Below are 26,048 nucleotides of genomic sequence, written 5' to 3'. Positions count from 1 at the left end.
TTGGCACATAGTAGGTCCTTAACAAATACCATAATTATTAGTATTATGGCAGGATTGGCACTTGGGGAGAGGCAGCGGCTCTTCTCTTCTAGACTTGGTGGCAAAGGCCTGTGTTTCAGTCCTTTGTGACGTTTGGCACATAGTAGGCCCTTAACAAATACCATAATTATTTGTATTAGGGAAGGAGTGGCACATGGGGAGAGGCAGCAGCTCTTCTATTCTAGACTTGGTGGCAAAGGCCTGTGTTTCAGTCCTTTGTGACGCTTGGCACATAGTAGGTCCTTAACAAATACCATAATTATTAGTATTATGGCAGGATTGGCACTTGGGGAGAGGCAGCGGCTCTTCTATTCTAGACTTGGTGGCAAAGGCCTGTGTTTCAGTCCTTTGTGACGTTTGGCACATAGTAAGCCCTTAACAAATACCATAATTATTTGTATTAGGGAAGGATTGGCACTTGGGGAGAGGGCACGGCTCTTCTCTTCTAGACTTGGTGGCAAAGGCCTGTGTTTCAGTCCTTTGTGACGCTTGGCACATAGTAAGCCCTTAACAAATACCATAATTATTTGTATTAGGGAAGGATTGGCACTTGGGGAGAGGCAGCGGCGTGTTTCAGTGACGTTTGGCACATAGTAAGCCCTTAAGAAATACCATAATTATTAGTATTAGGGAAGGATTGGCACTTGGGGAGAGGCAGCGGCTCTTCTATTCTAGAGTTGGTGGTAAAGGCCTGTGTTTCAGTCCTTTGTGAGCCAACAGAAGCAGGGGTTGTGTCCTTCCCCCCTCCTGGGGGGCACAGAAAGTCAAAGAGGGGGTGCCAGGGGGATCTACAGCTCCCCACTTCTCTGCAGCCGCTTTCTGCCACGTAGCCGCCTGGCAGGGTGGGCACACACCTGCCAGGCTGCTGTCAGGGGGGCTCCACCAGTTGGCAGAGGGCAGGGGCAGGGAAATTTGGGGAGCAAAATGGGGTTGGGGTGTCAGGCTGGATTCTCTGCAGCCAGAAAGGTGCTTCTTCCCTGTCCGGGCCTGCGGGGCTCAGGAGGTGAGCCGGGGCTGGGGGCGGGTGGCCTGTTTGTACATATTTATTACTCTATTTATTTATTTATTTTACTTGTACCTATCTATTCTATTTATTTTATTTTGTTAGTATGTTTGGTTTTGTTCTCTGTCTCCCCCTTTTAGACTGTGAGCCCACTGTTGGGTAGGGACTGTCTCTAGATGTTGCCAACTTGGACTTCCCAAGCGCTTAGTGCAGTGCTCTGCACACAGTAAGCGCTCAATAAATACGATTGATGATGATGATGACTGGCACAGCCCTCTAGCTTTGGGGGCATCAGGTTTTGGGGTGGGGGTCCCAGGAGCTGAGCCCGGGAAGGTCAGAGGCAAACTATGTGCTTAGAACAGTGCTTTGCACAGAATAATAATAATGACATTTATTAATGTGTATATATACACATTATGTATGTATATATGCATGTATGTATATATGTTTGTACATATTTGTTACTCTACTTGTACATATCTATTCTATTTACTTTATTTTGTTAGTATGTTTGGTTTTGTTCTCTGTCTCCCCCTTTTAGACTGTGAGCCCACTGTTGGGTAGGGACTGTCTCTAGATGTTGCCAACTTGTACTTCCCAAGCGCTTAGTCCAGTGCTCTGCACACAGTAAGCGCTCAATAAATACGATTGATGAAATACGATTGATGATTAAGCGCTTACTATGTGCAAAACACTGTTCTAAGCGCTGGGGAGGTTACAAGGTGATCAGGTTGGCAGCAATCGGAGCCTTGGGAGCGCTTCTTACAGCAGTTGGCACACACTAAACGCCCAGAGAACGCGATTGAATGGGAGCCCACTGTTGGGTAGGGACTGTCTCTATATGTTGCCAACTTGTACTTCCCAAGCGCTTAGTACAGTGCTCTGCACACAGTAAGCACTCAATAAATACGATTGATTGATTGATTGAATGAATTGAATGAAAGTTTTATTTTATTTTAGGGGGTGTATGTCTGTGTTCTTTCCTCTCCCCCCCACGTCTTACCTCCTTCCCTTCCCCACAGCACCTGTACATATGTATATATAATTAATTTAATTTTTGGTATTTGTTAAGCGCTTACTATGTGCCAAGCACTGTTCTAAGCGCTGGGGAGGATACAAGGTGATCAGGTTGTCCCATATGGGGCTCACAATCAATCCCCATTTTACAGATGAGGTAACTGAGGCACAGTGAAGTGAAGTGACTTGCCCAAAGTCACCCAGCTGACAAGCGGCGGAGCCGGGATTTGAACCCATGACCTCTGACTCCAAAGCCCGGGCTCTTTCCACGAAGCCACGCTGCTTCCCCAATGTATATATGTTTGTACATATTTATTACTCTATTTATTTTACTTGTACATATCTATTCTATTTATTTTATTTTGTTAATATGTTTGGTCTTGTTCTGTGTCTCCCCCTTCTAGACTGTGAGCCCACTGTTGGGTAGGGACTGTCTCTAGATGTTGCCAACTTGTACTTCCCAAGCGCTTAGTACAGTGCTCTGCACACAGTAAGCACTCAAAATACAATTGATTGATTGATTGTGTTAAAGCGCTTGCCATGTGCCAGGCACTGTACGAAGCGCTGGGGTAAGAAATACCAACGTTACTATATAATAATGATAATAATAATAATGGCATTTATTAAGCGCTTAGAGAAGCAGCGTGACTCAGTGGAAAGAGCACGGGCTGAGGAGTCAGGTCATGGGTTCAAATCCCAGCTCTGCCAATTGTCCGCTGAGTGACTTTGGGCAAGTCACTTCACTTCTCTGGGCCTCAGTTCCCTCATCTGGAAAATGGGGATGAAGACTGTGAGCCCCCCGTGGGATAACCTAATCACCTTGTAACCTCCCTAGCGCTTAGAACAGTGGTTTGCACATAGTAAGCACTTAATAAATGCCATTATTATTAATTATTATTATTATTATTCTCTGGGCCTCAGTTATCTGGGAAATGGGGATTGAGGCTGGAAGCCCTATGTGGGACAGGGACTGTCCAACCCAATTTGCTTGTATCCACTTCAGCGTTTAATACAGGGTCCAGCATATATTAAGCGCTTTACAAATACTATTATTATTATTATATATAATAATATATATTATTATGTATTATTATATATAATATACTTATTGTATATTGCATATAATATATAAAATATAATATATGCTATATAATGATACATATATTATATTATATATAATAATACATTATATGATAACATATAATAAATCATATAATATATAACAGAAATATATAATAATATTTACTATGCTGTACAACATATAATACAATATGATATATGATATATTATATATAATATAGTAATATACTATATTATTATATTATTATTATATAACATTATATAATATAATATAATATAATATATAATGATAATAATAATCCTCATTTTACAGATGAGGTAACAGGCCCAGGGAAGTGAAGTGACTTGCCCAAGGTCACCCAGCAGACCTGTGGTAGAGCTGGGATTAGAACCCAGGTCCTTCTGACTCCCAAGGCTGGGCTCTGTCCACTAAGCCATGCTGCTTCCCTACAGGATAATCAGGTTGGACACAGTCCCTGTCCCACATGGGGCTCACAATCTTAGTTACCCCATTTTACAGATGAGGTGACTGAGACACGGAGTGCCTTCACAAAGTGAAATGACTTACCCAAGGTCACACGGCAGACTTGTGGCAGAGCTGTTATTGGAACCCAGGTTGATGAAATTAGGGCCCTGCCATCGTCCTTATAATAATAATAATAATGATGGCATTTATTAAGCGCTTACTATGTGCAAAGCACTGTTCTAAGCGCTGGGGAGGTTACAAGGTGATCAGGTTGTCCCACGAGGGGCTCACAGTCTTAATCCCCATTTTACAGATGAGGGAACTGAGGCACAGAGAAGTTAAGTGACTTGCCCAAAGTCACACAGCTGATAATTGGCAGAGCCATTATCAATAGAAGCAGCGTGGCTTAGTGGAAAGAGCCCGGGCTTGGGAGTCAGAGGTCATGGGTTCTAATGCCGGCTCCGCCACTTGTCAGCTGTGTGACTTTGGGCAAGTCACTTCACTTCTTTGTGCCTCAGTAGCCTCATCTGTAAAATGGGGATTTAGACAGTGAGCCCCCCATGGGACAACCTGATCACCTTGTATCCTCCCCAGCGCTTAGAACAGTGCTTGGCACATAGTAAGCGCTTAATAAATGCCATTATTATTATTATTATTGTCTGCTGTGTGGCCTTGGGCAAGTCACTTAATTTATCTGTGCCTCAGTTACCTCATCTACAAAATGGGGATTAAGGCTGTGAGCCCCACGTGAGACAACCTAATTACCTTGTATCTATTCCAGTACTTAGAACAGTGCTTGTAAGTGCTTAACAAATATTATTATTTTTTTTTAAATAGAAATTAAATATTATTTTTAATATTATTATTATTAATAGAACTTACTGAGTGCTTACCCTGTTCAGAGCATTGGACTAAGTATTTAGTAGAGCACACAGAGGGCCCTCCACACTGGGAAAATGGAGAGAGAGAGAATAATAATATTATTATGGTATTTGTTAAGCGTTTACTATGTGTTTATCAGAGTTAACGGAGTTTTTTGGGGGGGAGTTAATGGTATTTGTTAAGCGCTTACTATGTGCCATGCACTGTTCTAATCAATCATCACTGTGCACGGGAAGCAGTGTGGCTTAGCGGAGAGAGCCCGGGCTTGGGAGTCAGAGGGCGTGGGTTCCAATTCCGCTCCACCACTTGTCTGCTGTGTGACTTTGGGCAAGCCACTTAACTTCCCTGAGCCTCAGTTACCTCATCTGTAAAATGGGGATTAAGACTGTGAGCCCCATGTGGGACAACCTGATTCACTTGTATCTCCCCCAGCGCTTAGAACAGTGCTTGGCACATAGTAAGCACTTAACAAATACCATAATTATTATATAAGCCAGTCAATTAAGAGTACGGGCTTTGGAGTCAGAGGTCATGGGTTCAAATCCCAGCTCCGCCAACCATCAGCTGTGTGATTTTGGGCAAGTCACTTCACTTCTCTGGGCCTCAGTTACCTCATCTGTAAAATGGGGATTAAAACTGTGAGCCCCCGGTGGGACAACCTGATCACTTTGTAACCTCCCCAGCGCTTGGCACATAGTAAGCGCTTAACAAATACCATCATTATTATTAATGTTGGTATTTGTTAAGCGCTTACTATGTGCCAAGCACTGTTCTAAGCACTGGTTGGGGGATACAGGGTAATCAAGGTTGTCCCACGGGGGGCTCACAGTCTTCATCCCCATTTTACAGATGAGGGAACTGAGGCCCAGAGAAGTTAAGTGACTTTCCCCAAGTCACACAACTAACAAGTGGCAGAGCCAGGATTAGAACCCACGACCTCTGACTCCCAAGCCCGGGCTCTTTCCGCTGAGCCACGCTGCTTCTCTCCACATCTCACATGGGGCTCACAGTCTTAATCCATTTTCCAGATGAGGTCACTGAGGCCCAGAAGTGTGAAGTGACTTGCCCAGCGTCACACACAGCAGACAAGTGACAGAGGCAGGATTAGAACCCTGCCCTTCTGACTCTCAGGCATGCCCCAGGCTCTTTCTGTTAGGCCATGCGTTCACTGCCTATGATCAATCATATTTATTGAGCGCTTACTGTGTGCAGAGCACTGTACTAAGCGCTTGGGAAGTACAAGTTGGCAACATATAGAGATGGTCCCTACCCAACAGTGGGCTCACAGTCTAGAAGGGGGAGACAGAGAACAAAACAAAACATTAACAAAATCAAATAAATAGAATAAATATGTACAAATAAAATGAATGAATAAATAGAGTAATTCATTCATTCATTCAATCGTATTTATTGAGTGCTTACTGCGTGCAGAGCACTGGACTAAGCGCTTGGGAAGTACAAGTTGGCAACATCTAGAGACGGTCCCTACCCAACAGTGGGCTCCCAGTCTAGAAGGGGGAGACAGAGAACGAAACAAAACACATTAACAAAATAAAATAAATAGAATAAATACGTACAAATAAAATAGTCATTCATTCATTCATTCAATGGTATTTATTGAGTGCTTTTTGTGTGCAGAGCACTGTACTAAGCACTTGGGAAGTACAAGTTGGCAACATCTAGAGACGGTCCCTACCCAACAGTGGGCTCACAGTCTAGAAGGGGGAGACAGAGAACAAAACAAAACATATTAACAAAATAAAATAAAGAGAATAAATATGTCCAAATAAAATAGAGTAATAAATACGTACAAACATATATGCACATATACAGGTGCTGTGGGGAAGGGAAGGAGGGAAGGCGGAGGGGATGGGAAGGGGGAGGAGGGGGAAGAGTCCATATCCTGAGAGCTCACCTCCTCCAGGAGGCCTTCCCAGACTGAGCCCCCTCCTTCCTCTCCCCCTCCTCCCCTTCTCCATCCCCCCCACCTTACCTCCTTCCCTTCCCCACAGCACCTGTATATATGTATAGATGTTTGTGCATATTTGTTACACTATTTATTTTACTTGTACATATTTATTCTATTTATTTTATTTTGTTAGTATGTTTGGTTTTGTTCTCCGTCTCCCCCTTTTAGACTGTGAGCCCACTGTTGGGTAGGGACCGTCTCTATATGTTGCCAACTTGGACTTCCCAAGCGCTTAGTCCAGTGCTCTGCACACCGTAAGCGCTCAATAAATACGATTGATTGAATGAATGAATATCCACCCCAGTGCTTAGTCCAGTGCCTGGCACATATCAAGTCATCGTCATCAATCGTATTTATTGAGCGCTTACTGTGTGCAGAGCACTGTACTAAGCACTTGGGAAGTCCAAGTTGGCAACATATAGAGACAGTCCCTACCCACCAGTGGGCTCACAGTCTAAAAGGGGGAGGCAGAGAACAAAACCAAACATACTAACAAAATAAAATAAATAGAATAGATATGTACAAGTAAAATAAAGATATGTACAAATACCATAATTATAATAATGATTATTATTCTCTCTCTCCCAGTTGTCCTAGGGTGGAGGGCCCTCTGTGTCCACAGCCAGCGAGGTCACAACTGGAAACTCCCAATCCGAGGACCACCGGGATCAGGTCACGCCGGGGGCTTGGCAGGCGGCACTGACCGGGCGGCGGGCACCCGGGGGCTGAGGTGGGGCAGGGTTCCCAGCATTTCCTCCCTCTGCCCATCCGCCAAGCTCGCTCTCTTCCTCCCTTCAAGGCCCTGCTGAGAGCTCACCTCCTCCAGGAGGCCTTCCCACACTCAGCCCCTTCCTTCCTCTCCCCCTCCTCCCCCCTCCATCCCCCCCATCTTACCTCCTTCCCTTCCCCACAGCACCTGTATATATGTATATATGTTTGTACATATCTTTTACTCTATTTATTTTATTTGTACATATCTATTCTATTTATTTTATTTTGTTAGTATGTTTGGTTTTGTTCTCTGTCTCCCCCTTTTAGACTGTGAGCCCACTGTTGGGTAGGGGCTGTCTCTAGATGTTGCCAACTTGTACTTCCCAAGCGCTTAGTACAGTGCTCTGCACATAGTAAGCGCTCAATAAATACGATTGATGATGATGATGATTTCCTGGGGTGCCACCAGCTCAGTAGGCGAGTGTGTGTGTGTGTGTGTGTGTGTTTGTGTGTTTGTGTGTGTGTGTGTGTATGTGTGCTAGGGGGGTGGTGGGAGGGTCCTGATGGGGATTGAGGCTAGAGGAGCAGGCTTGGGGAGGAGAAATGTGGGAAGCAGCATGGTCCAGTGGCTAGAGCCCGGGTTCTAAATCCCGGCCCTGCCACTTGTCTGCTGTGTGACCTTGAGCAAGTCACTTCCCTTCTCTGCTTCAGGTACCGCTTCGGGAGAATGGGGATTAAGACTGTGAGCCCCATTCATTCATTCATGTTCTGTCTCCCCCTTCTAGACAGTGAGCCCGCTGTTGGGTAGGGACTGTCTCTGTATGTTGCCAACTTGGACTTCCCAAGCGCTTAGTCCAGTGCTCCGCACACAGTTAGCGCTCAATAAATACAATTGAATGAATGAATGAATTCAGTCGTAGTTATTGAGTGCTTACTGTGTGCGGAGCACTGGACTAAGCGCTTGGGAAGAACAAGTCGGCAATGGAGAGAGACGGGCCCTACCCAACGACGGGCTCACCGTCTAGAAGGGGGAGACAGACGACAAAAAAAACATGTGGACAGGTGTCAAGTCATCAGAATAAACAGAGGGAAAGCTAGATGCACATCATTAACAAAATAAATAGAATAGTAAATATGTTTGAGAAGCAGCGTGGCTCAGTGGAAAGAGCCCGGGCTTTGGAGCCAGAGGTCATGGGTTCGTATCCCGGCTTTGCCAATTGTCAGCTGTGTGACTTGGGGCAAGTCACTTCACTTCTCTGGGCCTCAGTGACCTCATCTGTAAAATGGGGATGAAGACTGTGAGCCCCCCGTGGGACAACCTGATCACCTTGTAACCTCCCCAGCGCTTAGAACAGTGCTTTGCACATAGTAAGCGCTTAATAAGTGCTATTATTATTGTTATTATTAACAGCAAATAGGTGGCTGAACCGAGATTAGAACCCAAGTCCTCTGACGCCTAGGCCCGTGCTCTTTCCCCTAGGCCAATCCATCAATAGTATTTACGCTAGAATTGGTAGACCCTATCCCTAATAATAATAATAATAATAATGGTATTTGTTAAGTGCTTAGAGAGCGAGGTCCAGGGAGAAGGTTGGCATTGGAGTGCTTAGTCCAGTGCTCTGCACACAGTAAGCGCTCAATAAATCATCATCATCAGTCGTATTTATGGAGCGCTTACTGTGTGCAGAGCACTGGACTAAGCGCTTGGGAGGTACAAATTGGCAACATATAGAGACAGTCCCTACCCAACAGTGGGCTCACAGTCTAAAATAAATAAATAAATACGATTGATTGATTGATTGATTGATTAGAGGGGGTAGTTCCCCTGCCCCCTGGGTGGGCTTTCCCTCCCTCCATTGCCCCGTTCCACCGTGTCCCCCGCAGACCGTGCGGCCCAAGGTTGTTCTCCCTGACCCCGGGGGTCACGGACTCCCTCAGAACCGGAGGAGAGAGCGGCGGACGGGAGGGACTCTCCCTGCGGGACATCGCCGAGCGGATCCGACGTCAGGAGTGCCATCGCCTCGTGGTCATGGCGGGGGCGGGCATCAGCACCCCCAGTGGCATCCCGGACTTCAGGTAATCAATCAATCAATCAATCAATCAATCATCAATCGTATTTATTGAGCGCTTACTGTGTGCAGAGCACGCTTGGGAAGTACAAGTTGGCAACATATAGAGACGGTCCCTACCCAACAGTGGGCTCACAGTCTAAAAGGGGGAGACAGAGAACAATAATAATAATAATAATAATAATAATGGCATTTGTTAAGCGCTTACTATGTGCAGAGCACTGTTCTAAGTGCTGGGGGAGATACAAGGTGATCAAGTTGCCCCACGGGGGGCTCACAGTCTTAATCCCCATTTTACAGATGAGATAACTGAGGCTCAGAGAATAATAATAATGGTATTTGTTAAGCGCTTGCTATGTGCGAAGCACTGTTCTAAGCGCTGGGGTGATACAAGGTGATCAGGTGGTTCCACATCGGGCTCACAGTTTTAATCCTTATTTTAATAATAATAATAATAATAATGGCATTTGTTAAGCGCTCACTATGTGCAAAGCACTGTTCTAAGCGCTGGGGCGGTTGTCCCACGTGGGGCTCACAGTCTTCATCCCCATTTTACAGATGAGGTAACTGAGGCACAGAGAAGTTAAGTGACTTGCCCGAAGTCACACAGCTGACAATTGGCAGAGTAGGGATATGAACCCATGAGCTCCCAAGCCCGTGCTGTTTCCATTGAGTCACGCTGCTTCTGATGTGGTGGGGGGGAGAGCAGGAGGTTTGGAGGGGAAAAGGAGGAGAGGAAAAAAAGAGGAGTGGGATTGGAGGGGAAAAGAGGAGCAGTGAGGCTGGGGGGGAGGGGAAGGGAAGAGAGGAGCGGATTGGGAGAAGAGTAGGAGGGGGGAAAGAGGGAAAGCGGAGGAGGAGAAGGGAAGAGGGGGAGCGGAGTTCGGGGAGAGGAGACGAGACGGAGAGGGGAAAGAGGAGGAGAGGGTTTGGGGAAAGAGGAGGGAAGGGCAGGACGAGGAGAGGAGAAGGAGGGGGAAAGAGAAGTTCAGTGACTTGCCTAAGGTCACACAGCAGACGTGGTGGAGCCGGGATTCGAACCCATGATCTCTGACTCCAAAGCCCGTGCTCTTTCCGCTGAGCCACGCTGCTTCTTCTATTAAGCGCTTACTATGTGCAAAGCACTGTTCTAAGCACTGGGGAAGTACCTCGGCTCCCCCCATCCCATCTTTCCCCTTCTCCCTGGACCAGTCCGCCCTCCCGTGGGAGGCCTGAGCCGCCCCCTCCCCATAATAATAATAATAATGGCATTTATTAAGCGCTCACTATGTGCAAGGCACTGTTCTAAGCGCTGGGGAGGTTACAAAGTGATCAGGTTGTCCCACGGGGGGGCTCACAGTCTTAATCCCCATTTTACAGATGAGGGAACTGAGGCCCAGAGAAGTGAAGTGACTTGCCCAAAGTCACACAGCTGACAATTGGCGGAGCTGGGATTTGAACCCATGACCTCTGACTCCAAAGCCCGGGCTCTTTCCACTAAGCCACGTTGCTTCTCTATAATACTGTAATAATAACATAATATAATGTATATTATATAATAATAGTATTTTACACCATAATAATTGTGGTATTTGTTAAGCGCTTACGTTGTGCCGGGCACTGTACTAAGCGCTGGGGCGGGTATGAGTAAATCGGGGTGGACCCACTCCCTGTCCCACATGGGGCTCCCAGTCTCAATCCCCATTTCCAGAGGAGGGAACTGAGGCACAGAGGAAGTGAAGGGACTTGCCCAAGGTCCCACAGCAGACGAGGGGCCTTGTCTTGGGGAAGCAGCGTGGCTCAGTGGAAAGAGCTCGGGCTTTGGAGTCAGAGGTCGTGGGTTCGAATCCCGGCTCCGCCACGCGTATGCTGTGTGACTTTTAGACTGTGAGCCCCCTCTTAGACTGTGAGCCCACTGTTGGGTAGGGACCGTCTCTCTATGTTGCCAACTTGGACTTCCCAAGCGCTTAGTCCAGTGCTCTGCACACAGTAAGCGCTCAATAAATACGATTGATGATGATGACCTTGGGCAAGTCATTTAACTTCTCTGAGCCTCGGTTCCCTCATCTGGAAAATGGGGATCATGAAGGCTGTGAGCCCCCCCGTGGGACAGCCTGATCACCTTGTAATCTTCCCCCGGGCCTGGAATGCCCTCCCTCTGCCCATCCGCCAAGCTAGCTCTCTTCCTTCCTTCAAGGCCCTGCTGAGAGCTCACCTCCTCCAGGAGGCCTTCCCAGACTGAGCCCCTTCTTTCCTCTCCCCCTCGTCCCCCTCTCCATCCCCCCGCCTTACCGCCTTCCCCTCCCCACAGCACCTGTATATATGTATATATGGTTGTACATATTTATTACTCTGTTTATTTATTTATTTATTTATTTTACTTGTACATTTCTATCCTACTTATTTTATTTTGTTGGTATGTTTGGTTCTGTTCTCTGTCTCCCCCTTTTAGACTGTGAGCCCACTATCGGGTAGGGACTGTCTCTATGTGATGCCAATTTGTACTTCCCAAGCGCTTAGTACAGTGCTCTGCACATAGTAAGCGCTCAATAAATACGATTGATTGATTGATTGATTGATTGATTCCCCAGCGCTTAGAGCGGCGCTTTGCACATAGTAAGCGCTTAATAAATGCTATTATAAAAGAAGGGGGGCCGAGCCGGGATTGGAACCCAGGACCGGCTGACACCCAGGCCCGGGCTCCGTCCACTCCGCCGTGCAGGTCGCCCGGGAGCGGTCTGTATAGCAACGTCCAGCGGTACGCCGTCCCTTACCCCGAGGCCATCTTCGAACTGGCCTTCTTCTCCCGGGACCCCAAGCCCTTCTTCGCGCTGGCCAAGGAGCTGTACCCCGGCAACTACCGGCCCAACTTCGCCCACTACTTCCTTCGCCTCCTCCACGACAAGGGCCTCCTCCTGCGGCTCTACACCCAGAACATCGACGGGCTGGAGCGGGGTGAGGGACGCCCCCCAAGAAGGGAGGGGTGTGATGGGGGAGACGGGAGGAACCCCCATCTATGTATTTATCTTCTACATATCTATTCTACTTATCTAATTTTGTTAGGATGTTCGGTTTTGTTCTCTGTCTCCCCCTTCTAGACTGTGAGCCCGCTGTTGGGTAGGGACTGTCTCTGTATGTTGCCGGCTTGTACTTCCCAAGCGCTTAGTACAGTGCTCTGCACACACAGTAAGCGCTCAATAAATACGATTGATCAGGTTGTCCCAAGGTGGGCTCACAGTCTTAATCCCCATTTTACAGATGGGGGAACTGAGGCCCTCTACATCCCCCCCCATCTTACCTCCTTCCCTTCCCCACAGCACCTGTATAGATGTATATATGTTTGTACAGATTTATTACTCTATTTTACTTGTACATATCTATTCTATTTATTTTATTTTGTTAGTATGTTTGGTTTTGTTCCCTGTCTCCCCCTTTTGGAGTGTGAGCCCACTGTTGGGTAGGGACTGTCCCTAGATGTTGCCAACTTGTAAGAGAAGCAGCGTGGCTCAGTGGAAAAGAGCCCGGGCTTTGGAGTCAGAGGTCATGGGTTCAAATCCCGGCTCCGCCGGTGGTCAGCTGTGTGACTTTGGGCAAGTCACTTCACTTCTCTGAGCCTCAGTTACCTCATCTGTAAAATGGGGATTAAGACTGTGAGCCCCACGTGGGACAACTTGATCACCTTGTATCCCCCCAGCGCTTAGAACAGTGCTCTGCACATAGTAAGCGCTTAATAAATGCCATTATTATTATTATTATTATTATTATTATTATTAACCCCCCGATCTCGGGGGTCGGTGAAGGGGAGTCATGTCCCGGGGGGACGAGTCCAGCAGGTGCCCCTTCCCTTGGGCTGCGGCCGGGGCGTATTGGAGGGGTCTCAAACCTCCACCACTATCAGCGCTCTGAACTTAGTACAGTGCTCTGCACACAGTAAGCGCTCAATAAATACGATTGATGATGAACTCCCACTGTTGGGTAGGGACCGTCTCTATATGTTGCCAGCTTGGACTTCCCAAGCGCTTAGTCCAGTGCTCTGCACACAGTAAGCGCTCAATAAATGCGATTGATTGATTGAGCATCAATCAATCCATCGGTGGTATTGATTCATTCATTATTCGTTCATCCAATCCTATTTATTGAGCGCTTACTCATTCGAGCTCTCATCCTATCCCGTCTGGACTGCTGCACCAGCCTTCTCTCTGATCTTCCATCCTCGTGTCTCTCCCCACTTCAATCCATACTTCATGCGGCTGCTGGATTTTCTTGTATCCTCCCCAGAACTTAGTACAGTGCCTGGAATCAATCAATCAATCGATCGTATTTATTGAGCACTTACGGTGTGCAGAGCACTGTACTAAGCGCTTGGGAAGTCCAAGTTGGCAACATATAGAGGCAGTCCCTACCCAACAGTGGGCTCACGGTCTAGAAGACTGTGCCCTTTGATCCTTCCACCTGTCCTGAACTGTTGGGGGAGGAGCTGTGAGTCTAAAGGACCTGGGTTCTAATCCCAGCTCCACCACTTGTCTGCTGTGTGACCTTGGAAAAGTCACTGTGCCTCAGTTTCCTCATCTGTCAAACGGGGATTAAGACTGTGAGCCCTATGTGGGACAGGAACTGTGGCCAACTCAATTAACTTCTTTGAATGAATGAATGTATATATGTATGTATTTATTACTCTATTGTATTTGTACATATTCTATTTATCTTATTTTGTTAATATGTATTGTTTTGTTGCCTGTCTCCCCCTTCTAGACTGTGAGCCCACTGTTGGGTAGGGACCGTCTCTATATGTTGCCGACTTGTACTTCCCAAGCGCTTAGTACAGTGCTCTGCACACAGTAAGTGCTCAATAAATACAATTGAATGAATGAATGAATCTACCCAGGCACTCAGAAGCGCTTAAAATGCCACAATTATTATTCTTATTATGAACCCTGCTTCTCCCTGTTTGACACACTCAAGGCGCTTAGTAATAATAATAATAATAATGATGGCATTTGTTAAGCGCTTACTATGTGCAAAGCACTGTTCTAAGCGCTGGGGAGGTTACAAGGTGATCAGGTTGTCCCACGGGGGGCTCACAGTCTTCATTCCCATTTTCCAGATGAGGTCACTGAGGCCCAGAGAAGTGAAGTGACTTAGTAAGCGCTCAATAAATATGATTGATTGATTGATTCCTCTCCCATTCCCTCAGGGCCCCTAATACTACTAAAAGTAATTGTGGAATTTGTTAGATGTATGCCATTCATTCATTCATTCATTCAGTCGTATTTATTGAGCGCTTAACTGTGTGCAGAGCACTGTACTAAGCTCTTGGGAAGTGCAAGTTGGCAACATCTAGAGACGGTCCCTACCCAACAGTGGGCTCACAGTCTAGATGGGGGAGACAGAGAACAAAACAAAACATATTAACAAAATAAAATAAATAGAATAGATATGCACAAGTAAAATAAATAAATAAATAGAGTAATAAATACGTACAAACATATATACATATATACAGGTGCTGTCCATGTGCCAAGCACTGTGTGAAATGCTGGTTTAGACTGGAAGCCAACTCTATTGTATTTTAATAAGAATAATAATAATAATAATACTGGCATTTGTTAAGTGCTTCCTATGTGTGAAGCACTGTTCTAAACGCCGGGTGAGGATACAAGGTGATCAGGTTATCCCACATGGGGCTCACATTCTTCATTCCCATTTTACAGATGAGGTAACTGAGGCCCAGAGAAGTTAAGTAACTTGCCCAAAGTCTCACAGCTGACACGTGGCGGAGCCGGGATTAGAACCCATGACCTCTGGCTCCCAAGCCCGGGCTCTTTCCACTGTGCCATGATGCTTCTCCAAACGACAGTAAAAAGGCATGTGTAATAATAGTGGTGTTTGTTAATAAATAATAATAATAATGGCATTTATTAAGCACTTACTATGTGCAAAGCACTGTTCTAAGCGCTGGGGAGGTTACGACGTGATCAGGTTGCCCCACAGGGGGCTCAGTCGGGACAAACTGATCACCTTGTAACCTCCCCAGCGCTTAGAACAGTGCTTTGCACATAGTAAGCGCTTAATAAATGCCATTTTAAAAAAATCCCCATTTTACAGATGAGATCACTGAGGCCCAGAGAAGTGAAGTGACTTGCCCAAAGTCACACAGCTGACAATTGGCGGAGCCGGGATTTGAACCCATGACCACTGACTCCAAAGCCCGTGCGCTTTGCATTGAGCCACGCTGCTTCTCTGAGCGCGTGTTAAGCGCTTCTTCCCCACAGCACCTGTATATATGTATATATGTTTGTACGTATTTATTACTCTATTTATTTGTACATATTTGTTCTATTTATTTTATTTTGTTAATATGTTTTGTTCTCTGTCTCCCCCTTCTAGACTGTGAGCCCACTGTTGGGTAGGGACCGTCTCTAGATGTTGCCAACTTGGACTTCCCAGGCGCTTAGTCCAGTGCTCTGCACACAGTAAGCGCTCAATAAATACAATTGATTGATTGATTGATTCCAGGCACTGTACTAAGTGCTGGGGAGGATACAAGAAAATCCAGTTGGACCTCAGTCCTTGTCCCATGTGGGGCTCACAGTCTCCATCTGTAAAATGGGGAGTAAGACTGGGAGCCCCAGGTGGGACAGGGACTGTGTCCAACCTGATTTCCTGGTAAAGCGCTTAGTCCAGTGCTCTGCACACAGTAAGCGCTCAATAAATACGATTGAATGAATGAATGAATGAATGAATGAACAGTGCCTGGCCCATGGTAAGCGCTTAACAAATACCGTAGAAAAAAAGAATACAATTGATTGACATTGTGGGGACAGGGAAGTGCCCTAGCAGGGTCAAAATGAAGAAATACAATTGATTGACTTTGGGGAGACAGGGAATTGCCCGTAGCAGGGTCAAAATGAATAAATACAATTGATTGACTTTGGGGGGATGGGGAAGTGCCCTTAGCAGGGTCAAAATGAATAAATACAATTGATTGACTTTGGGGGGACAGGGAAGTGCCCTTAGCAGGGTCAAAATGAAGAAATACAATTGATTGACTTTGGGGGGACGGGGAAGTGCCCGTAGCAGGGTCAAAATGAATAAATGCAATTGATTGACTTTGGGGGGACGGGGAAGTGCCCGTAGCAGGGTCAAAATGAATAAATACAATTGATTGACTTTGTGGGGGATGGGGAAGTGCCCGTAGCAGGGTCAAAATGAAGAAATACAATTGATTGACTTTGGGGGGACAGGGAAGTGCCCGTAGCAGGGTCAAAATGATTAAATACAATTGATTGACTTTGGGGGGACGGGAAAGTGCCCGTAGCAGGGTCAAAATGAAGAAATACAATTGATTGACTGTGGGGGGACGGGGAAGTGCCCGTAGCAGGGTCAAAATGAAGAAATACAATTGATGATTGACTTTGGGGGGACAGGGAAGTGCCCGTAGCAGGGTCAGTGGGTCACCCAGTGGCACAATTGGGACCGGAAGTGGCAACTGTGCCCCCGGCCCCCTCCCGCCCTCCTTTGCTTGGCTTTCAGCGGCAGGGATCCCGCCTTCGAAACTGGTTGAAGCTCACGGCACGTTCGCCTCGGCCACCTGCACCGTCTGCCTGCGGGAGTACCCCGGCGAGGACTTCAGGGTGAGGGAATGCTGCAGGGGACTGCCGGGAAAGGGGGCTCTGGACCCCCAGTTGGGGGAGGGCCGGGGGTCGGCATCACTCCAACGTCAGTCCATCGGCCTGGCTGAGAAGCAGGACGGCCTAGTGACTAGAGCCCGGGCCTGGGTGTCAGAGGGTCATGGGCTCCACCACTTGTCAATCAATCAATCGTATTTATTGAGCGCTTACTGTGTGCGGAGCACTGTACTGAGCGCTTGGGAAGTCCAAGTTGGCAACATCTAGAGACGGTCCCTACCCAACAGTGGGCTCACAGTCTAGAAGGGGGAGACGGAGAACAAAACCAAACATACTAACAAAATAAAATAAATAGAATAGATATGTACCAGTAAAATAAATAGAGTAATAAATATCATCATCATCATCATCAATCGTATTTATTGAGCGCTTACTGCGTGCAGAGCACTGTACTAAGCGCTTGGGAAGTCCAAGTTGGCAACATATAGAGACAGTCCCTACCCAACAGTGGGCTCACAGTCTAAAAGGGGGAGACAGAGAACAAAACCAAACATATTAACAAAATAAAATAAATAGAATAGATAGGTACAAGTAAAATAAATACATAAATAGAGTAATGAATATGTACAAACATATATACATATATACAGGTGCTGTGGGGAAGGGAAGGAGGTAAGATGGGGGGATGGAGAGGGGGACGAGGGGGAGAGGAAGGAAGGGGCTCAGTCTGGGAAGGCCTCCTGGAGGAGGTGAGCTCTCAGTAGGGCCTTGAAGGGAGGAAGAGAGCTAGCTTGGCTGATGAGCAGAGGGATTGGGGACATTCCAGGCCCGGGGGATGATGTGGGCCAGGGGTGGATGGCGGGACAGGCGAGAACGAGGCACGGTGAGGAGATTAGCAGCAGTGGAGCGGAGGGTGCGGGCTGGGCTGGAGAAGGAACCTTGATCACCTTGTAACCTCCCCTGCGCCTAGAACAGTGCTTTGCACATAGTATGCGCTTAATAAATGCCATCATTATTATCATTATGAATGAATGTTTTTATTATTTGCAGGGGGATGTGATGGAAGGCCGGATCCCCCGCTGTCCGGTCTGCACCGGGGTGGTCAAACCGGACATCGTGTTCTTCGGGGAGCAGCTGCCCCAACGGTTCTTCCTGCACATGGCCGACTTCCCCCTGGCCGACCTGCTGCTCATCATCGGAACCTCCCTGGAGGTCCGCGGGCCCGGCGGGTCGGGACGGGGGAGACCCCGAAAGGAGGGCCTCCCCTCAGCGGGGGTGGCGGGGCCTGCCCATCCGGCGTGGGCGTCGGGGAGGGGAGCGGTGGCATCATCATCATCATCAATCGTATTTATTGAGCGCTTACCGTGTGCAGAGCACTGTACTAAGCGCTTGGGAAGTACAAATTGGCAACATATAGAGACGGTCCCTACCCAACAGTGGGCATCTACACATGTCTCACCGTACCTCGTTCTCGCCTGTCCCGCCATCGAACCCCGGCCCACGTCATCCCCCCGGGCCTGGAATGCCCCCAATCCCTCTGCCCATCCGCCAAGCTAGCTCTCTTCCTTCCTTCAAGGTCCTACTGAGAGCTCACCTCCTCCAAGAGGCCTTCCCAGACTGAGCCCCTTCCTTCCTCTCCCCCTCGTCCCCCTCTCCATCCCCCCCCATCTTACCTCCTTCCCTTCCCCACAGCACCTGTATATATGTTTGTACGTACTTATTACTCAATTTCTTTATTTCTTTATTTTACTTGTACCTATCTATTCTATTTATTTTGTTAGTATGTTTGGTTTTGTTCTCTGTCTCCCCCATTTAGACTGTGAGCCCGCTGTTTGGGTAGGGACTGTCTCTATATGTTGCCAATTTGTACTTCCCAAGTGCTTAGTCCAGTGCTCTGCACATAGTAAGCGCTCAATAAATACGATTGATTGATTGATGTCTCACACCCCGCCGGGCAGGTGGAGCCTTTCGCCAGCCTGGCCGGAGCTGCCCGGAGTTCCACCCCTCGCGTGCTGATTAACCGGGACGCGGTGGGCCCGTTCGCCCGGGGCCCCCGGCCCAACGACGTGGTTCAGCTGGGGGACGTCGTCCGCGGCGTGGAGATGCTGGTGGACCTGCTGGGCTGGACCGAGGAGATCCGGGACCTCATTCGCCAAGAAACCGAGAAGGTAGCCGGCCACCGGTCATTCGGTCATCCGTTCGTTCATTCAGCTGCCTTTCTGGAGCGCTTACTCTGTGCAAAGCGCTGTACTAAGGGCCTGAGAGACTACAATCAATCAATCAATCGTATTTATTGAGCGCTTACTATGTGCAGAGCACTGTACTAAGCGCTTGGGAGGTACAAATTGGCAACACATAGAGACAGTCCCTACCCAACAGTGGGCTCACAGTCTAAAAGCGGGAGACAGAGAACAGAACCAAACATACTAACAAAATAAAATAGCGTAGCGGACACATGAGAAGCAGCGTGGCTCAGCGGAGAGAGCCCGGGCTTGGGAGTCAGAGGTCGTGGGTTCAAATCCCAGCTCAGCCGCTTGTCAGCTGTGTGACTTTGGGCAAGTTACTTAACTTCTCTGGGCTCAATCAATCAATCATATTTATTCATTCATTCAATCGTATTTATTGAGGGCTTACTGTGTGCAGAGCATTGTACTAAGCGCTTGGGAAGTACAAGTTGGCAACATATAGAGACGGTCCCTACCCAACAGCGGGCTCACAGTCTGGAAGAATAATGATGGTATTTGTTAAGGGCTTACTATGTGCAAAGCACTGTTCTAAGCGCCGGGGGGATACAAGGTGATCAGGTTGTCCCTACCCAACAGTGGGCTCACAGTCTAGAAGGGGGGCTCACAGTCTAGAAGGGGAGATAAATGATGGCATTTATTAAGCGCTCACTATGTGCAAAGCACTGTTCTAAGCGCTGGGGAGGTTACAAAGTGATCAGGTTGTCCCACAGGGGGCTCACAGTCTTAATCCCTATTTTACAGATGAGTTAACTGAGGCACAGAGAAGTTAAGTGACTTAATAGTGGTATTTGTTTTAAGTGCTTACTATGTGCAAAGCACTGTTCTAAGCGCTGGGCGGATACAAGGTGATCAGTTTGTCTCACGTGGAGCTCACAGTCTTAATCCCCATTTTACAGATGAGGTAACTGAGGCACAGAGAAGTGAAGTGACTTGATGGCATTTATTAAGTGCTTACTATGTGCAAAGCACTGTTCTAAGCGCTGGGGGGGATACAAGGTGATCAGGTTGTCCCACATGGGGCTCACAGTCTTCATCCCCATTTTACAGATGAGGGAACTGAGGCTCAGAGAAGTGAAGTGACTTGCCCAAAGTCACACAGCTGACAATTGGCGGAGCCAGTTTTTGAACCCCTGACCTCTGACTCCAAAGCCTGGGCTCTTTCCACTGAGCCACGCTGCTTCCCAGCGTGGAAGTACTTTGTACTTTCCCAAGCTCTTAGTACAGTGCTTTGCACACAGTAAGCGCTCAATAAATACGACAGAATGAATGAATTTCCCCCCATCTGTAAATTATTTTAATTATTGATTTAATTAATTATTTTAATGTGTCTCCCCCACTAGACTGTAAGCTTTTTGTGGGCAAGGTTCTTGTCTTCCAACTCGATAGAGAAGCCGCGTGGCTCAGTGGAAAGAGCCCGGGCTTGGGAGTCAGAGGACGTGGGTTCTAGTCCCGGCTCCACCACTTGTCTGGGGTGTGACCTTGGGCAAGTCACTTCACTTCTCTGGGCCTCAATTACCTCATCTGTAAAATGGGGATTAAGACTGTGAGCCCCACATGGGACAACCTGATCACCTTGCATCTACCCCAGCACTTAGAACAGTGCTTGGCACATCGTAAGCGCTTAACAAATACCATTATTAGTATTATTATTGTATTGTCCCTTCCCAAGTGCTTAGAACAGTCAGTCAATTGTATTTATTGAGCGTTTACAGTGCAGGGCACTGTACTAAGCACTTGGGAGAGTACAATATAGCGATATAACAGACATATTCCCAGCCCACAAGCGTACAGTCAAGAGGCTCTGCAAATGGTAACTATGCATAGGTTATCATTGATTGATTGGCAAAATGACACTAAAATCATTTTCAGAGGGGAGGAATTGGCCGGCCTGCTAGTGATAGTGCAGCTTGGAGCTGAGTGAAGCAGGGGCAGGAGAAAAAATGCCACTGGAGTTGGGCAATCAATCAATCAATCAATCGTATTTATTGAGCGTTTACTGGGTGCAGAGCACTGTAGTAAGCGCTTGGGAAGTACAAGTTGGCAACATATAGAGACAGTCCCTACCCAACAGTGGGCTCACAGTCTAAAAGGGGGAGACAGAGAACAAAACCAAACATACTAAAAAAATAAAATAAATAGAATAGATATGTACAAATAAAATAAATAAATCAATAAAGAGAGTAACAAATATGTACAAACATATGTACATATATACAGGTGCTGTGGGGAAGGGAAGGAGGTAAGATGGGGGGATGGAGAGGGGGACGAGGGGGAGAGGAAGGAAGGGGCTCAGTGTGGGAAGGCCTCCTGGAGGAGGTGAGCTCTCAGTAGGGCCTTGAAGGGAGGAAGAGGCCATGTAAAACAGCGTGGTTCAGTGGAAAGAGCCTGGGCTTTGGAGTCAGAGGTCAGGGGTTCGAATCCCTGCTCTGACCATTGTCAGCTGTGTGACTTTGGGCAAGTCACTTCACTTCTCTGGGCCTCAGTTACCTCATCTGTAAAATGGGGATTAAGACCATGAGCCCCACGTGGGACAACCTGAACACCTTGTAACCTCCCCAGCGTTTAGAACAGTGCCTTGCACAGAGTAGCGCTTAAATGCCATTATTATTATTATTATGTAAAATAGTGGTCCAAAGGAAGCAGCATGGCTTAGTGGAAAGAGCCTGGGCTTGGGAGTCAGAGGTCATGGGTTCTAATCCCCCTCCCCATCCCCCCGTCTCACCTCCTTCCCTTCCCCACAGCACCTGTATATATGTATATATGTTTGTACGTATTTATTACTCTATTTTATTTGTACATATTTATTCTATTTTGTTAATATGCTTTGTTTTGTTGTCTGTCTCCCCCTTCTAGACCGTGAGCCCGCTGTTGGGTAGGGACCGTCTCTAGATGTTGCCGACTTGTACTTCCCAAGCGCTTAGTCCAGTGCTCTGCACACAGTAAGCGCTCAATAAATACGATTGAATGAATGAATAATCCCGGCTCTGCCATTTGTCAGCTGTGTGACTTGGGGCAAGTCACTTCACTTTTCTGTGCCTCAGTGACCTCATCTGTAAAATGGGGATGAAGACCGTGAGCCCCACGTGGGACAGGGACTGTGTCCAACCTGTTGATGGGGATGAAGACTGTGAGCCCTATGCGGGACAACCTGATTACCTTGTATCAACCCCAGCGCTTAGAACAGTGCTTGGCACATAGTAAGTGCTTACCAAATGGCATTATTATTATTATTATTATTATTATTATTTCCTTTGGGACTAGCCTAATTTTGTTTCAAGAAAGCCGGGGGTTGAGAAGCATCTTGGTCTAGTGGTCTTGGTCTTTTGTTGTCTGTCTCCCCCTTCTAGACTGTGAGCCCGTTGTTGGACAGGAACCGTCTCTAGATGTTGCTGATTTGTACTTCCCAAGCGCCTAGTCCAGTGCTCTGCCCACAGTAAGCATTCAATAAATAGGATTGAATGAATGAATGAATGAATGAATGAATGAATAGTGGAAAGAACCCCGGGCCTAGGAATCAGAGGCGTTGAGTTCCAATCCCGCCTCTGGCATGTGTCTGTGGTGCGATCTTGGTCAAGTCACTTATCTTCTCTTTGCCTCAGTTATCTCATCTGTAAAATGGGGACGAAGACTGTGAGCCCCATGTGGGACAGGGACTGTGTCCAACCTGATGATGTATCCACCCCATCGCTTAGGACAGTGCTTGGCACGTAGTAAGACTAGACTGTGCGCCTGTTGTTGGGGAGGGACCGTCTCTAGATGTTGCCGATTTGTACTTCCCAAGCGCTTAGTCCAGTGCTCTGCCCACAGGAAGCATTCAATAAATACGATTGAGTGAATGAATGAATGAATGAATGATTAGTGGAAAGAATCCTGGGCATGGGAGTTAGAGGTGTTGAGTTCCAATCCCGCCTCTGGCATGTGTCTGTGGTGCGATCTTGGTCAAGTCACTTATCTTCTCTTTGCCTCAGTTATCTCATCTGTAAAATGGGGGCAAAGACCATGAGCCCCATGTGGGACAGGGACTGTGTCCAACCTGATGATGTATCCACCCCATCGCTTAGGACAGTGCTTGGCACGTAGTAAGACTAGACTGTGTGCCTGTTGTTGGGTAGGGACTGTCTCTAGATGTTGCTGATTTGTACTTCCCAAGCGCTTAGTCCAGTGCTCTGCCCACAGTAAGCATTCAATAAATACGACTGATTGAATGAATGAATGAATGAATAGTGGAAAGAACCCCGGGCCTAGGAATCAGAGGCGCTGAGTTCCAATCCCGCCTCTGGCACGTGTCTGTGGTGCGATCTTGGTCAAGTCACTTATCTTCTCTTTGCCTCAGTTATCTCATCTGTAAAATGGGGACGAAGACCGTGAGCCCCATGTGGGACAGGGGGACTGTGTCCAACCTGATGATGTATCCACCCCACCGCTTAGGACAGTGCTTGGCACGTTGTAAGACTAGACTGTGCGCCTGTTGTTGGGGAGGGACCGTCTCTATCTGTTGCCGATTTGTACTCTCCCAAGCGCTTAGTCCAGTGCTCCGCACACAGTCAGCGCTCAATAATGAATGAATGATAGCCATTCATGATAGCTGATGAGAAGCAGCGTGGCTCAGTGGAAGGAGCATGGGCGTTGGAGTCAGTGGTCATGGGTTCATATCCCGCTCCACCAATTGTCAGCTGTGTGACCTTGGGCAAGTCACTTCTCTGGGCCTCAGTTACCTCATCTGTAAAATGGGGATTGACTGTGAGCCCCCCCGTGGGACAACCTGATCACCTTGTATCCCCCCAGAGCTTAGAACAGTGCTTTGCACATAGTAAGCGCTTAATAAATGCCATTATTATTATTATTATTATTATTATAAAAACAGGGGGGGCTGACTCAGCATTCTTTGCCTTCCAGCTGGATGCCCAGGGCAGGTAGGGCACCCTGATGCCCAGCTGCGGACCCCTGCATCACCCTCCAGACCAGGCAAGGCCCACGACGCGGGGGCGACTTGGGCAGAGAGGTCGGCGGGGCCTGAGGAGAGACCGGAGGAGAGACCGGAGGGGAGTCCTGAGGGGGAACGCTGAGGGGAGCCCTGAGGAGACACCTGAGAAGCAGCGTGGCTCAGTGGAAAACAGCACGAGCTTTGGAGTGAGAGGTCAATCAATCAATCGATCGTATTTATTGAGCGCTTACCGTGTGCAGAGCACTGGACTAAGCACTTGGGAAGTCCAAGTTGGCAACATATAGAGACAGTCCCTATCCAACAGTGGGCTCACAGTCTAGAAGGGGGAGACAGAACAAAATCAATCAATCAATCAATTGTATTTATTGAGCACTTACTGTGCAGAGCACTGGACTAAGCGCTTGGGAAGTCCAAGTTGGCAACATATAGAGACAGTCCCTACCCAACAGTAGGCTCACAGTCTAGAAGGGGGAGACAGACGACAAAACAAAACATATTAACAAAATAAATAGAATCGATATGTACAAGTAAAATAAATAAATAGGGTAATAAATATGTACAAACATATATACACATATACAGGTGCTGTGGGGGAGGGAAGGAGGTAAGATGGGGGGATGGAGAAGGGGATGAGGGGGAGAGGAAGGAGGGGGCTCAGTGTGGGAAGGCCTCCTGGAGGAGGTGAGCTCTCAGTAGGGTCTTGAAGGGAGGAAGAGAGCGTGCTTGGCGGATGGGCAGGGGGATTGGGGGCATTCCAGGCCCGGCGGATGACGTGGGCCGGGGGTCAATGGCGGGACAGGCGAGAACGAGGTACGGTGAGGAGATTAGTGGCGGAGGAGCGGAGGGTGCGGGCTGGGCTGGAGAAGGAAAGAAGGGAGGTGAGGTAGGAGGGGGCGAGGGGATGGACAGCCTGGAAGCCCAGGGTGAGGAGTTTCTGCCTGATGCGCAGATTGATTGGTAGCCACTGGAGGTCATGGGTTCAAATCCCAGCTCTGCCAATTGTCAGCTGTGTGACTTCGGGCAAGTCACTTCACTTCTCTGGGCCTCAGTTACCTCATCTGTAAAATGGGGATTAAGACTGTGAGCCCCCCATGGGCCCACCTGATCACCTTGTAACCTCCCCAGTGCTTAGAACAGTGCTTTGCACATAGTAAGTGCTTAATAAATGCCATTATTCTTCTAGACTGTGAGCCCCCTGTTGGGTAGGGACCGTCTCTAGATGTTGCCAACTTGTACTTCCCAAGCACTTAGTCCAGTGCTCTGCACACAGTAAGCGCTCAATAAATACGATTGATTGAGTCAGAGGTCATGGGTGCAAATCCCTGCTCTGCCAATTGTCAGCTGTGTGACCTTGGGCAAGTCACTTCACTTCTCTGGGCCTCAGTTACCTCATCTGTAGAATGGGGATTAAGACTGTGAGCCCCCTGTGTGATAACCTGATCACCTTGTAACCTCCCCAGTGCTTAGAACAGTGCTTTGCACATAGTAAGTGCTTAATAAATGCCATTATTCTTCTAGACTGTGAGCCCACTGTTGGGTAGGGACCGTCTCTGTAGGTTAGGTTGCCAACTTGTACTTCCCAAGCGCTTAGTCCAGTGCTCTGTACACAGTAAGTGCTCAATAAATACGATTGATTGATTGAATCAGAGGTCATGGGTTCAAATCCCGGCTCTGCCCACTGTCAGCTGTGTGACTTTGGGCAAGTCACTTCACTGGGTCTCAGTTACCTCATCTGTAAAATGGGGATTAAGACTGTGAGCCCCCCCGTGTGATAACCTGGTCACCTTGTAAGTGCTTAATAAATGCCATTATTCTTCTAGACTGTGAGCCCACTGTTGGGTAGGGACCGTCTCTAGACGTTGCCAACTTGGACTTCCCAAGCGCTTAGTCCAGTGCTCTGCTCACAGTAAGCGCTCAATAAATACGATTGAAGAAGAGCCCTGAGGGGAGGACCATCCCTTGCCCTGGGAGCCCCCTCACGCCCGAAGGCCACGTGCTTCGCCCCCGGGTGGGG

The 26,048-nt window shown here is 47.8% G+C and overlaps 1 protein-coding gene across 2 annotated transcripts in view; it reads left to right on the top strand.

The window, feature by feature from the left end:
* Nucleotides 1–717: 717 nt before the first annotated feature.
* SIRT3 (sirtuin 3) overlaps nucleotides 718–26,048 on the top strand; it is a 28,729-nt gene continuing 3,398 nt past the window's right edge. Inside the window, exons 1-8 of one of the 2 annotated variants that reach the window (XM_038764387.1) lie at nucleotides 718–1,042; nucleotides 7,045–7,186; nucleotides 9,052–9,243; nucleotides 11,938–12,170; nucleotides 16,749–16,849; nucleotides 17,894–18,055; nucleotides 18,802–19,011; nucleotides 23,986–24,054. In XM_038764387.1, coding sequence (XP_038620315.1) covers nucleotides 964–1,042; nucleotides 7,045–7,186; nucleotides 9,052–9,243; nucleotides 11,938–12,170; nucleotides 16,749–16,849; nucleotides 17,894–18,055; nucleotides 18,802–19,011; nucleotides 23,986–24,006 — 1,140 coding nt within the window. In that variant the 5' untranslated portion in view covers nucleotides 718–963 and the 3' untranslated portion in view covers nucleotides 24,007–24,054. Of the gene's footprint in view, nucleotides 1,043–7,044; nucleotides 7,187–9,051; nucleotides 9,244–11,937; nucleotides 12,171–16,748; nucleotides 16,850–17,893; nucleotides 18,056–18,801; nucleotides 19,012–23,985; nucleotides 24,240–26,048 lie in introns of those variants that run through there. The other variant, XM_038764388.1, reaches the window with a different exon arrangement.

This window comes from Tachyglossus aculeatus, chromosome 22 (genome assembly GCF_015852505.1).
Source record: "Tachyglossus aculeatus isolate mTacAcu1 chromosome 22, mTacAcu1.pri, whole genome shotgun sequence".
Classification (NCBI taxonomy): Eukaryota; Metazoa; Chordata; class Mammalia; order Monotremata; family Tachyglossidae; genus Tachyglossus; species Tachyglossus aculeatus.
The sequence above is the reverse complement of the archived record's forward strand: the minus strand, read 5'-3'. Positions and strand labels throughout refer to the sequence as shown.